General features: G+C 41.1%; 1 protein-coding gene across 1 annotated transcript in view; it reads right to left on the bottom strand.

Annotated features, from left to right (window-relative positions):
* Positions 1–13,274, bottom strand: part of LOC100553153 (EH domain-containing protein 3) — a 39,835-nt gene that overhangs the window by 22,113 nt on the left and 4,448 nt on the right. Inside the window, exons 2-3 of the mRNA XM_062957578.1 lie at positions 5,574–5,750; positions 668–765 (exon numbers count right to left, since the gene is read on the bottom strand). Of these exons, the coding sequence (XP_062813648.1) occupies positions 668–765; positions 5,574–5,750 (275 nt within the window). The remainder of the gene's footprint in view (positions 1–667; positions 766–5,573; positions 5,751–13,274) is intronic.

Here is a 13,274-nt window from a genome sequence, read left to right as displayed (position 1 = left end):
GGCATCAAATTGTTGCCAATTTTGTACACCGCCCTGAGTCCCTTCGGGTGAGAAGGGCGGGATATAAATGTTGGAAATAAATAAATAAATAAGTTGAGGCTTGAGTTTCTTTGGAAGCAGACTGTTATAAAAGAGAGCTATACAGAGCAATAAGCGGCAGAGGGGTAAAAGGAAAGGGCCTGAGGCTGTTAGGAATGGTGGGAGTTGGGAGTCCAAAACACCTGGAGGGAGAGCCAAAGTTTGTCCATGTCTTATTTAAAATGTCCAGTTTTAAAAGGATGACAGAAGTCAGTTGAGGCTTGTGTCTGTTAGACAACGCTAGAAGTCAGTTGAGGCTTGAGTTTCTTTGAAAGCAGACTGTTATAAAAGAGAGCTATACAGAGCAATAAGCGGCAGAGGGGGAAAAGGAAAGGGCCTGAGGCTGTTTGGAATGGTTGGAGTTGGAGTCCAAAACACCTGGAGGGAGGGCCAAAGTTCGCCCATGCCTGGTATAGCTTGACGAGAAGGCTGACCACACTATGAGACAGGAAATAACACTTTTAAACCAGGAGCAGAACATTTTTCAAGTGATATTTGGAAGGATGTCCTATTGAGGAGGAAGGGGCAAGCCGCCTTGCTGGGTGACCTGGGGTGGCCCCACTCTCTCAGCCTCGGAAAAGGGCCTCACCTCGACTGATCCTCTGCTTCTCCCCTGAAAGGATCCCTGGCGTATCGATGACACTGATGCTCTCCAGCACCGGGTTGGGCAGCTGCGCACAGACAAACCTAGGAGGGAGGCAAATAGAATCACTTTAGTGTCATTGTACATCAGTGCAATCAGTAATCAAATTTCAGCATATCACGTATGTGTGACAAGTTTGGTCCAGATCCATCGGTGTTTTGAGTTCACAGTGCTCGCTGGATGTAAGTGAACTAAAACTCCCCCAAATCAAGGTGATTTCCCCCCAAAGACCTCCAGTATTTTAGGCTGGTCATGGGGGCTCTGTGTGCCAAGTTTGGGCCAATTCCATCTTTGGTGGAGTTCAGAGTGCTTATTGATTTCCTGCTTCTTAGCAGGGGGTTGGACTAGATGGCCCATGTGGTCTCTTCCAACTCTACTATTCTATGATTCTATGATTCTATTGATTGAAGGTGAACTATACATCCCAGTACCTACAACTCCAAAATGTGCAGGCCAATTCCCCTCAAAACCCACCAGTATTCAAATTTGGGCCTATTGGGTATGCATGCCGAGTTTGGTCCAGATCCATCATTGTTTGGGTTCATAGTGCACTCTGGATGTGAGTGAACTACAACAGCGCTTTAACACACTGTGCCACTGGGGGCTCCTGTATATATATACTGTATTATTATTGTGTATGTGTGTGTGTGTGTGTGTGTGTGTGTGTGTGTGTGTGTATATATATATAAATAATTTATTTGACCAGTCATATGACCATTTCAAAGTGCAACATAAATAAAATGAAGGCAAAAAGGATGGGAGGATAGGCAGCTGACATCCTGTTTGACGTCAAAATCTTATTTTCCTGATTCTTCTTTCAGGATAGATATATAATAAATAATAAAATATGAGTAATAAAAGAGATTATTTCTGCCACATCAAGACAATTAGGAGGTATGTGACCGGGTTCGAAAAGCGAAGAAAGGAAGAACAAGGACAAATTCTCAAAGCAGCAGGATACACTCCGAAGCAAAGCGCACTATGTTGACTTTGACTAAAGGCCTTTATTCCACCGCTTCAGCCTATTTTCCTGGGCAAGAAGGACCTTCAAATACTTCTCAAAGGTCAGGGCCATTTGGGAGGGAATCACTGATTTTGATCCATTCTCTTATTCCCTCTTATCGCCAGCATCAAATGAGCTGCTGCCTCGTCGTATGCCAGCTGGGGAATGATGGGGTTTGTGATCCAGAACGTCGAAGGAAAAACTAGACAGTGACTCCAATCTAATAGCTGGGGATGGTGGGGATCTGTAGTCCAGAAAGGCAGGAAAGCACAGGCTTTGGAAGGCAGTGCAACAGAGATTTCTTCATCAGTCGCTTTGAGTCTCATTATTATTATTATTTTATTATGACACAGCAAACAAGATAAATATGCTGGCTTTCGTATCACAAAATCACAAGTCGAACACTTTCCAAGTGTCTAGGACTGTGTGATGATGATAATAATAATAATAATAATAATAATAATAATAATAATAATAATAATAATAATCAGCTGATGACCCAAAATGCAGACTATGCAAGGAAACCGTCGAAACCATGGATCATATCCTCAGCTGCTGTAAGAAAATCGCACAGACAGACTACAAACAGAGACACAACTATGATTCATTGGAACTTATGCCTCAAGTACCACCTCCCAGCAGTAAAGAACTGGTGGGACCACAAATCTGCAAAAGTATTGGAAAATGAGCACGCAAAGATACTGCGGGACTTCCGAATCCAGACTGACAAAGTTCTGGAACACAACACACCAGACATCACAGTTGTGGAAAAGAAAAAGGTTTGGATCATTGATGTTGCTATCCCAGGTGACAGTCGCATTGACGAAAAACAACAGGAAAAACTCAGCCGCTATCAGGACCTCAAGATCGAACTTCAAAGGCTCTGGCAGAAACCAGTGCAGGTGGTCCCGGTGGTGATGGGCACACTGGGTGCCGTGCCAAAAGATCTCAGCCGGCATTTGGAAACAATAGACATTGACAAAATTACGATCTGTCAACTGCAAAAGGCCACCCTGCTGGGATCTGCATGTATCATCCGAAAATACATCACAGAGTCCTAGACACTTGGGAAGTGTTCGACTTGTGATTTTGTGATATGAAATCCAGCATGTCTATCTTGTTTGCTATGTCATAATAAAATAATAATAATAATAATTGTTATTATTATTATTTATACTCTGTTTTTTCTCTCCACAAAGGGGACTCCAAGCAGACTACATTAAAAGCAGTTCAATACAATTTAAGATCTGTGTTATAAAGCTGTCTTTCCAACAAAGAAAGGAATGCGACTGTATAATCTCTGCAAACGGTATAATCTTTTCGCGGAGGACAAGGGCTTAGCAATGGATGATTCAGGCTGGAAGACAATGAGAAGCCAAGACCGACTTGTGCAAACTTGATCAAGACGTAATGGAGAGTCTAACCCAGGCATGGGAAAACTTTATCTCTCCCCTCCAGGTGTTTTGGACTGCAACTCCCACCATTCCTAACAGCCTCAGGCCCTTTCCTTTTCCCCCTCCGCCGCTTAAGCGGCGGAGGGGGAAAAGGAAGGGGCCTGAGGCTGTTAGGAATGGTGGGAGTTGCAGTCCAAAACCCCCGGAGGGCCAAGGTTTTCCCATGCCTGGTCTAACCTGTGCATTCACAACAACCTTGTCTTTCTTTTTTTGCACTGGGCTCGTGAGCTGAACATTGCAAATCCATCACACACAAGGTCACCTTTGCAGCAGCAGACCGGATGACAAGGCTGTAATTTCCTAAAGATCTGGGCAGTCAACTGCAAATGTGGCCGGGCCCTGCTGCAATTAATTCTGGCCGGAGTTAACCCTTTGAGCAGAAGCTTGGACTTCGAGCACTTGGTCTTTGCCTTCATTCTAATTGTTTTGATAAGCATTTTATCTCTTCTTGTTGTAATGATGTTGTACCTGGAGCCACACTGACTATGTAACCTTATGATTTTTGTCCCTAGGTTATAAATGTCATTTCCTAATTGGTTCTATCATAAAAACATGGGGAAAAATATTAAACTGGACAACATTTATTTCTGTTAGGTTTAATTTACTGATGTTTGGCTTTAATTTGATGTTGGGTTTTAATGTTACTTTCATATGCGGGGTTTCTCTGGGATTTTATGCCAGTATTTGTTTGTTTATGGAGGTATTGAATGTTTACCATTGTATGTTGGAATCCGCCCTGAGTTCCCTTGGGGAGATAGGGCAGAATACAAATTAAGTTTTATGTTGTTGTTGTTGTTATTGTTATTATTGACACAACGTTGTATGACACAGCAAACAAGATAGATATGCTGGATTTCGTATCACAAAATCACAAGTCGAACACTTCCCAAATGTTAGGACTGTGTGATGTATTTATTATTATTATGTTATTGTTGTTGTTTTGTTGTTGTTTTTGCGGGAGGGGATATCCCGCAGCAGCACATTTTGCCCTACTTTTATCAATTAATTTATCACAGAGTCTCAACTAATTCAGCACAGTTTGTGCCACCAACACAACGTTTCTGTAGTAGAACAACTACTTTCAAAGTAAGGGCCTCATAATTAAACAGGAAATAACACTTTCAAACCAGAAACATTTAACCTGTCTTGTGGCTGGGATTTTAAACTTGGTTTGTGTATAGTTTGCTTTTAATTACAACTCTATTTTGTGTTTTATTGTTATGTCATTTACAACTGTAAGTAATACTTTTTGTTACTGGGTGCTGATACTGATTTTGTGTATTTTATGTATTTTGTTTGCACTGTGTTGCGTTAGATCTTCTGGGGAGGCCCTCTCTTACTCCCGCCACCGTTTCAAGTACGGTTGGTGGGGACGAGGGAGAGGGCCTTCTCGGTGGTGCCCCCCCCCCCGCCTTTGGAACACCCAAAAATATATATATATCTCCTCTCCCATAAAACCTCTTGGTTTAAATCATGCTCTCAAGACAAAAATGAAGTAGTCACCCTTAGAATAACATAGTGGGTTTACTCACAAACTTCATGTATTCAGCATACAGGTACATTGCTTATCAGTCCTGTTACAAGTAGATTAGAAGTAGTTTCTCTGAGCAGGTAACATAGGGCATCTTTCTGAGCAGGAAAAGGAAAGGGCCTGAGGCTGTTAGGAATGGTGGGAGTTGAAGTCCAAAACACCTGAAGGGCTGAAGCTTGGCCTAGCCTGAGTTAGACTCTCCATTTCATCTCAATCAAGTTTGCACAAGTCGGTCTTGGTTTCGGGTTGGATTCTAGCCTGAATCATCGCTAAAGTATCTCTCAGAGTCTAATGCAGTCTACACTCTCTGAGAGTCTAATGAAGTCTCATGGCATCTAATGAAATCTGACCTCTAAAAACGGAGTCTGAGTCCTGAACAGTCCCAGTTCTCATCACATGGTCTGCAGCCCCTCCCACAACAAAGAGTTAAGGAAAACTGCAAACCAATACGCACACATACAATACAGTAAGCGATCTGAATTATATACATAACAAATAACAAGTTATAGGAGGCTTGTAGAACATACAACATATATGGATATGAATCAGACTTCTGCTAGCGCTGGATGAAGCCATATTACTGAAGGAAAATAACGAAAGACTTGGACAGATTATATTTATTTATGTCCTAAATAAGTAATAATAATAAGCTTTCTGTCCAGGTAATGCCCAAGAACAGGCATGGGCAAGCTTCGTCCCTCCAGGTGTTTTGGCCTTCAACTCCCACAATTCCTAACAGCCTACCGGCTGTTAGGAATTGTGGGAGTTGAAGGCCAAAACACCTGGAGGGACGAAGCTTGCCCATGCCTTTTCTTGGGCATTACATTACTGTCCTCATCTCAGAGAGGACTCTGTATTTCTGACCTGTTGAGGAAGGCATTGCCAAAGGCGTTGAGCTTCCGGAAGGGCCGCTTGGGGTCCACGACTAGGGCATTCCCGGGGACAATGCCCTCCACGTCACCCTGCATCACCGCAATGAAGGAGTCCGTGGTCGGCTCCGGACCGATGCGCATCCCGGGAAAGTCCTGCTCAAGAAGGTACCTGCAAAGGGAGCAGAAAGTGAACTCAACTTGGATCCACTTGGAATAACAACTCTGTGCCCAGTTCTGGGCAAACGGACAATAGTATATGGATCAGGCTCCACATTTGACTGGGCTGTGGCGCAGCTGGTTAGTAGCCAGCTGCAATAAATCACTATTGACTGACAGGTCATGAGTTCGAAGCCAGCCCGGGTCAGAGTAAGCTCCCGACCATTAATAGTCTAGCTATGCAGCCTGAAAGTCAATTGCATCTGTTGAGCAGGAAATTTAGGTACCGCTTTATGCGGGGAAGCTAATTCAACTAATTTACAATACCATCAAACCTTCTAGCAGCATGAAGAAAGGAATGAGGAAGTACTCCATTAAGGACTCGGTGTCACAAGGGGACAGTGAAGCGGTAGCTCCCCCTGTGGCCGGAATCGAGCATACCCTCACGAAGCCAGAAGCTTGAAAATGTTAAATAGCCTCTGTGTCTGTCTATATACAGTAGAGTCTCACTTATCCAAGCTAAACAGGCCAGCAGAAGCTTGGATAAGCGAATATCTTGGATAATAAGGAGATTAAGGAAAAGCCTATTAAACATCAAATTAGGTTATGATTTTACAAATTAAGCACCAAAACATGTTATACAACACATTTGACAGAAAAAAGTAGTTCAATATGTAGTAATGTTATGTTGTAATTACTGTATTTACGAATTTAGCACCAAAATATCACGATGTATTGAAAACATTGACGACAAAAATGGCTTGGATTATCCAGAAGCTTGGATAAGCGAGGCTTGGATAAGTGAGACTCTACTGTATGTTGTATGTATAACGGCATTGAATGTTTGCCATGTATATGTGCATTGTGATCCGCCCTGAGTCCCCTTCAGGGTGAGAAAGAAGGGAGGAATATAAATACTGCAAGTAAATAAATAAATAAATATTTGAGCACTGATTTATAACTCTAGAGACCAGGGTTCGAATCCATGCTCAGCCATGGAAACGCAAGGGGAGACCCTGGGCGAGTCTCACTCTCATTGCTGTAAATCAGAAACTACTTAAAGATGCTCCACAGCAACGTCTCAGTTCAAGACATGGATGCCTTCCTGGATATTATTTACAAAACACAGGCCCAGATGCAGGAGTGGCGTAGCAACAATCGGGAAGACAAAACCACATTGTAAAAAAGAAGAAGAGCGGCTCAACATGTCTGGGCAAACTTTTCCTTCCAAACCCAAAGGACACTCCCATCCCAGGTGAGCCTTGTGTAAATAAAGATAAGCAGGTGGATCCTCCCAGGGACCATTGGAAGGCTTATCCCAAAATGCATTGTATCCCGGGGACAATGGAGTCTTTGACCAGGCTCCGCTTTTCTTATAATCCTCCTTTTGGCGGCCAAATGTCTGCTCGAGAGGCAGCCGATTAGTCCTTTTCTCTCTGTTTTGCTTTTCAGAAAAGGATTTTGGAGGCAGCTGCTGTTTACCTTCCCTGCTGTTAAAAGACACAGAGATTTAAACACATTAAAATCCCACTCTTATGCATTCACATTTTATTGGCATGCAGGATTTTAATTTGTTTGAACCTCTATATCTGTTCATACATGTATTTTATTGGTTTATGTTTTATAGATATAATAATATTAATAATAATAATAATATGTTTATTCCTTACCCACTTTTCTGCGTGGCTCAGGACAGATTACAGAATTAAAACATACATTGTAAAAAATACTGCAAATACACATATTAAAACCTACCTTATAAAAGGTAATATTAAAACATATTTCTAGATCAGTGGTTCCCAACCTTCCTAATGCCACAACCCTTTAATCCAGCTCCTCATGTTGTGGTGACCCCCAATCATAAACGTAAACATTATTTTCATTGCTACCTCATAACTGTCATTTTGCTCCTGTTATGAATCATAATATCTGATTTGCAGGATGTATTTTCATTCACTGGACCAAATACCCGATATGCCCAAATTTGAAAACTGAAGGGGTTGGGAAGGGGATTGTTTTTGTCATTTGGGAGTTGTAGTTGCTGGGATTTATAGTTCACCTACAGCCAAAGAGCATTCTGAACTCCACCAACGATGAAATTGAACCCAACTTGGCACACAGAACTCCCATGACCAACAGAAACTACTGGAAGTATTTGGTGGGTGTTGACCTTGAGTTTGGGAGTTGTAGTTCACCTACATCTAGAGAGCACTGTGGATTCCAAACAATGATGGATCTGGGCCAAACTTGGCACAAATATTCAATATACCCATATGTGAACACTGGTGGAGTGAAACAGACCTTGACATTTGGGAGATGTAGTTGCTGGGATTTATAGTTCACCTACAAAGAGCCCCTTGAACCCCACCAACTGTTCTAGATGCATTTGAATTGTGTTGCATCCCATCTAGTGCTTCGAAGAGGGGTAAACAACAAATACATTACTATTACTCTTATTATAACCATCACCATCTCTTTTTAAGAGAGATAAAGAAGGAAATAATACTTAATAATAATAATACCCATCTCTGCCTTTGCTGCATTGCTTAAAGCAGACATGTTATTGCAGAATGTAATAATAATAATAATTCCCTACCTCTGCCTTTGTTGCATTGTTTAAAGCAGACATGTTATTGCAGAATGTAAGAATTATTATTATTATTATTATTACCCACCTCTTATTTATTTACTATAATTATATCCCGCCCTTCTCACCCCAAAGGGGACTCAGAGCTGCTTACAAATTAAATTTACATACAATATTATATTATTAGCATAGTACAATACTAGCAATAAATTACTATATTGTACTATATCAATATATTGTAATATGATTAGTAATATTACATATAAAATATAATATATAATGAATATTATTAAATTGTATTATTAGTATTATATTGTATTACAATATAATATTATGGATATTATATGTATATACAATATGTTATATTATTATATATTATTGTAAATTATATTGTGTGTGTGTTGTTGCATTGCTTAAAGCAGACATGTTATTGCAGAACGATGCCTGGCTTATAAGGACTTTACCTTTAAAAAGAATGCACCTGGCTGACCTTGGCCCTGAGATACCAGAGTGTTGGGTTTCAGCAGCAAAAGAACAGGTAGAAATACCTGGGCCGTTCAAAGCCGCTGATCAGCAGGTGAACTTCAGCCAGCTTTATTGCTCCCTCATTGATTTCCATCTCTGTGTTTTACCTCCAGTTTCTACCTCCAGTTTCTTTCTAAGGCCTAGAAGAAGAAATGGTCAGGAATTCTCCTCTCCCAAATCTTGTGATGCTTTGGCTTCTCTTTAAAAAAAAAAAAACCCAGGTTGGTCCCTTAAGCTTAACTGGTTATTTACTCAGCTTTAGCAAAGAAAGAAACATTTATTGCGGCTTTGATGAAGAAAAGCAGAGTAAGAGCTCCAAGTAAACCTCCCTCCGTTCCCCTTTATAGATTCTCCCAAATATAATAATAAATCTTTATTTATATCCTGCTTTTCTCCCTCATGGGGCCCAAAGTGCTATAAAGGCAGAGCTTGGCTCTTTAGAGGAGCTCCAGCCAAACTAATCCAGGTGATAAGATATATAATAATACAGGGTCCAAGTTAAGCATTTTATCTTGCAAGTTCACATGATGTGCACAAGCATTCATTACATTGAGAGGTTTGGAAAAACAGGAACCAGGCATATCTTCAGCAGATAAATGCATTGATCGGCTTCCTCACCATTCACTATGTAACATGACTTTTGCTCCTGGGCTATAAATGTAATTTTCTATCATTGGTTCTATCATAAAAACATGGAAAAGGTTTATTAAACTGCCAAAACTTTGTTTTTGTGGGAAAGACATCCCTCTATGGCACATTTTGCTATAGTTTGTCAATGAATATAGAACAGGCATGGGCAAACTGATGTATTGGATTACAACTCCCACAATTCCTAACAGCCTGTATTAGAATACAAATTCGATTGTATTTCTTAACATTTTTTACTATTATTTATTTTTTGTATCCTGCTTCCCCTCTAGTAAAGTGACTCGAGCTATACATCATAATTATATGGTATGGTTCATATTACGATATTTACATCCTACTTTGTTTTCAGTCTGGCACCCAAGGCAGCTTATGGAAGTGAAACTCTCCCAAAATATGACAATAATGTTTCTGTTAGATAAAACAGTGACCCCTGTTCCTCCTCCTCCTCCTGGCATGGAAGTTTTTTAGCAGCATCAGCATTGTCTCTAGAATATTTTTGCTGGGCATTTATTAATAGAAAAGACAGAGGGAAAACAGGAGAGAATAAAATACTTCTTAATCAGAAACATACAGATATAATTTTGGACACCAAAATGGTAGCCATAGGAATAAAGCAGTGTTTCCCAATCTGGGGGTTGGGACCCCTGAGGAGGTCCAGAGGGGGGTTTCAGAGGGGTCGTCAAAGACCATCAGAATACGCATATTTTGAATGGTTTTACGAATCCAAATCGCTCCAATATTTTCTGTTGGTACTGGGGGTTCTGTGGGGAAGTTTGGCCCAATTCTATCTTTGGTGGGGTTCAAGGGGTTCTTCGATTGTAGCTGAACTATAAATCCCAGTAACTACAACCTCCAAATTACTACAACCTCCCAGTAACTACAACCTCCAAGGGCCTATTTTCCTCAAACTCCACCAGTGTTCACATTTGGGCACATTGAGTATTTGTGCCAAGTTTGGTCCACATCCATCCTTGTTTGAAATCCACAGTGCTCTCTGGATGTAGGTGAACTACAACTCTAATACTCAAGGTCAATGCCCACCAAACCCTTCCAGTATTTTCTATTGATTGTGGGAGTTCTGTGTGCCAAGTTTGGTTCAATTCCATCGTTGGTGGAGTCCAGAATGCTCTTTGATTGAACTATAAATCCCAGAAACTTACAACTCCCAAAAAACAAAATCAACCCTCCCCATATCCTGCATCTCAGATATTTAAATTACGATTCATAACAGGAGCAAAATGACAATTATGAAGTAACAACGAAAATAATTTTATGGTTGGGGGTCACCACCACATGAGAAGCTGTATTAAGGGGTCGCGGTATTAGGAATTTTGAGAACGACAGGGATAGAGGATGCTGAAAGGGGGAAATCTTCCCTGGATGTGTTTGGGAAGGAAGTCTCCCAAAGGGTTGTACTGTCTGTATTTGTTCTGCAAGGCTTAACAGACCTGGCCGTTTCACTTCACCTGCCCATTGTCTGAGCTTTGGGTGAAAGCCTTGTTGAAACATGTTGCTCTTTTTCTTCTTTGTAGAAACCCATCCCATGCCTTCCCAGGTTAATTCTACCTCTGGAACTACATTTTCCATTCAAGAAATTATGCAGAGAAATTAACTATCTACCTCCTCAGCTGAGGCAGACCTGTTAAGCACCTTGGAGCATTCAGTCATGCGAGGCCCACCTTTCAGTCTCAAGTGGTACATAAATAATAATAATAATAATAATAATAATAATAATAATAATAATTTATTTATATACCACCCTATCTCCTCAGGGGACTCAGAGCAGTTTCCAGCATATCAGGAAACATAGTCAGTTAAAACATACAGCAATTAAAACATAAATAAAAGTTCATAAGCTTTTAACGAGGAATACAATAACGTCGACATGGTCCGATTGAAGGCTGACAAATGGATCTAATTTACATATGTTTTAATTGTTATCATGTATTTTAATGATGTATTTTTATAGTTTTAATTGATTATATATACTGTTTTTGTTTTATTATGATGTTCTTGGCATTAAATGTTGCCAACTGTTGTAAGCCGCCCTGAGTCCCCCCCGTGTGAGAAGGGCGGGGTATAAATGCTGGAAATAAATAAACAAATAAATAAAACAGATAATCACACAACATGTAACCGAACATTTAAAACCTAATAGCAGGACTCAATAAATTTGCATACAGCGGGTGTGTTAAAGTGCTGAGCTGCTGAACCTGCAGACTGAAAGCTCGCAGGTTCGAATCCAGGGAGCGAAGTGAGCGCCCACTGTTAGCCCCAGCTTCTGCCAACGTAGCGGTTCGAAAACATGCCAATGTGAGTAGATCAATAGGTATTGCTCCGGCAGGAAGGTAACTGTGCTCCACGCTGGCCACATGACCTTGAAGGTGTCTACGGACAACGCCGGCTCTTTGGCTTAGAAATGGAGATGAGCACCAACCCCCAGAGTCGGACACAACTGGACTTAACGTCAGGGGAAACCTTTACCTTTTAGTTGTTGTTGTTATTATTATTATTATTATTATTATTATTATTATTATTATTATTATCTCCTCAACCGAGATAGGTTTAGGCACCTTGGAGCATTCAGACATGCGAGTCCTACCTTTCAGTCTCAAGCAGTACATTCTATTATTATTATTATTATTATTATTATTATTATTATCATCCCATTTTTATCTCAACTGAGTCCTAGGCACAGGAAACACAGGTACGATCCATCTCAAGGTGAGACAGGTGCGTGAGCCTCTTATAAGGATCCTGTAGTTGAAGGATGGCACATAGATGCTTGACATTTGCTGTTAAAGTGAGTTTAATCCACCCTACTTCTTCCAACAAGGCAGAGCATTCAGATTAGCTTTCTCCAAATGCCTTGGACTAAAAACCCCAATAATTCTATAGTGTAGACCAGGCATGGGAAAATGTCAGAATTAAATATACTACTCCCGGGCTGAGTTTTGGACTTCAACTCCCACCATTCCTGGCCTCAGGCCCCTTCCTTTTCCCCCTCAGCCGCTTAAGCGGCTGAGGGGGAAAAGGAAAGGGCCTGAGGCCAGGAATGGTGGGAGTTGAAGTCCAAAACTCAGAATTGAATATACAGTACTACTCCCGGTCTCCCCACTCCCTGATCCTTCTTCGGAATATCTTTTAATTATGAACATTTGACTCAATTACACACCCTCCGACCGCCTCATTTTCTCAGAAAACGCTAAGTCAGGATTCCCGAAACTCCTCTCTCGGAAAAAGAAACCTTTATTATGTGGTTTCCTGACTACCTCGATCAGCACCGTCCGTCTTTCCCAAAAACCATTCGCAAGCGGTTTACGATCTGCAACAAGTGATGCAAAACCGCGCCTGTCGAGTCATGCTCATCCCATGTTCACCCAGAGCCACATATATTGTTATTATTATTGGGTTTCTGTTATTATTATTATTATTATTATTATTATTATTATTGGGTTGCTTTGAGTTTTCGAGCTGTCTGGCCATGTTCCAGAAGCATTCTCTCCTGACGTTTCACCACATCTATGGAAGGTATCCTCAGAGGTTGTGAGATCTGTTGGAAACTAGGCAAGTGGGGTTTATAGATCTGTGGGTGGAAGAAAGAACTCTTGTCTGCCTGAGGCAAGTGTGAATGTTGCAACTGGCCACCTTGATTAGCATTGAATAGCCTTGCAGCTTCAAAGCCTGGTTGCTTCTTGCCTGGGGGAATCCTTATTTATTTATTTCCAATATTTCTACCCCGCCCTTCTCCCCGAGGGGACTCAGGGCGGTTTACAC

Source organism: Anolis carolinensis, chromosome 6 (genome assembly GCF_035594765.1).
Source record: "Anolis carolinensis isolate JA03-04 chromosome 6, rAnoCar3.1.pri, whole genome shotgun sequence".
In the NCBI taxonomy this organism is placed as follows: Eukaryota; Metazoa; Chordata; class Lepidosauria; order Squamata; family Dactyloidae; genus Anolis; species Anolis carolinensis.
Note: the sequence above shows the minus strand (reverse complement) of the source record. Positions and strands in the feature narration are given on the sequence as shown.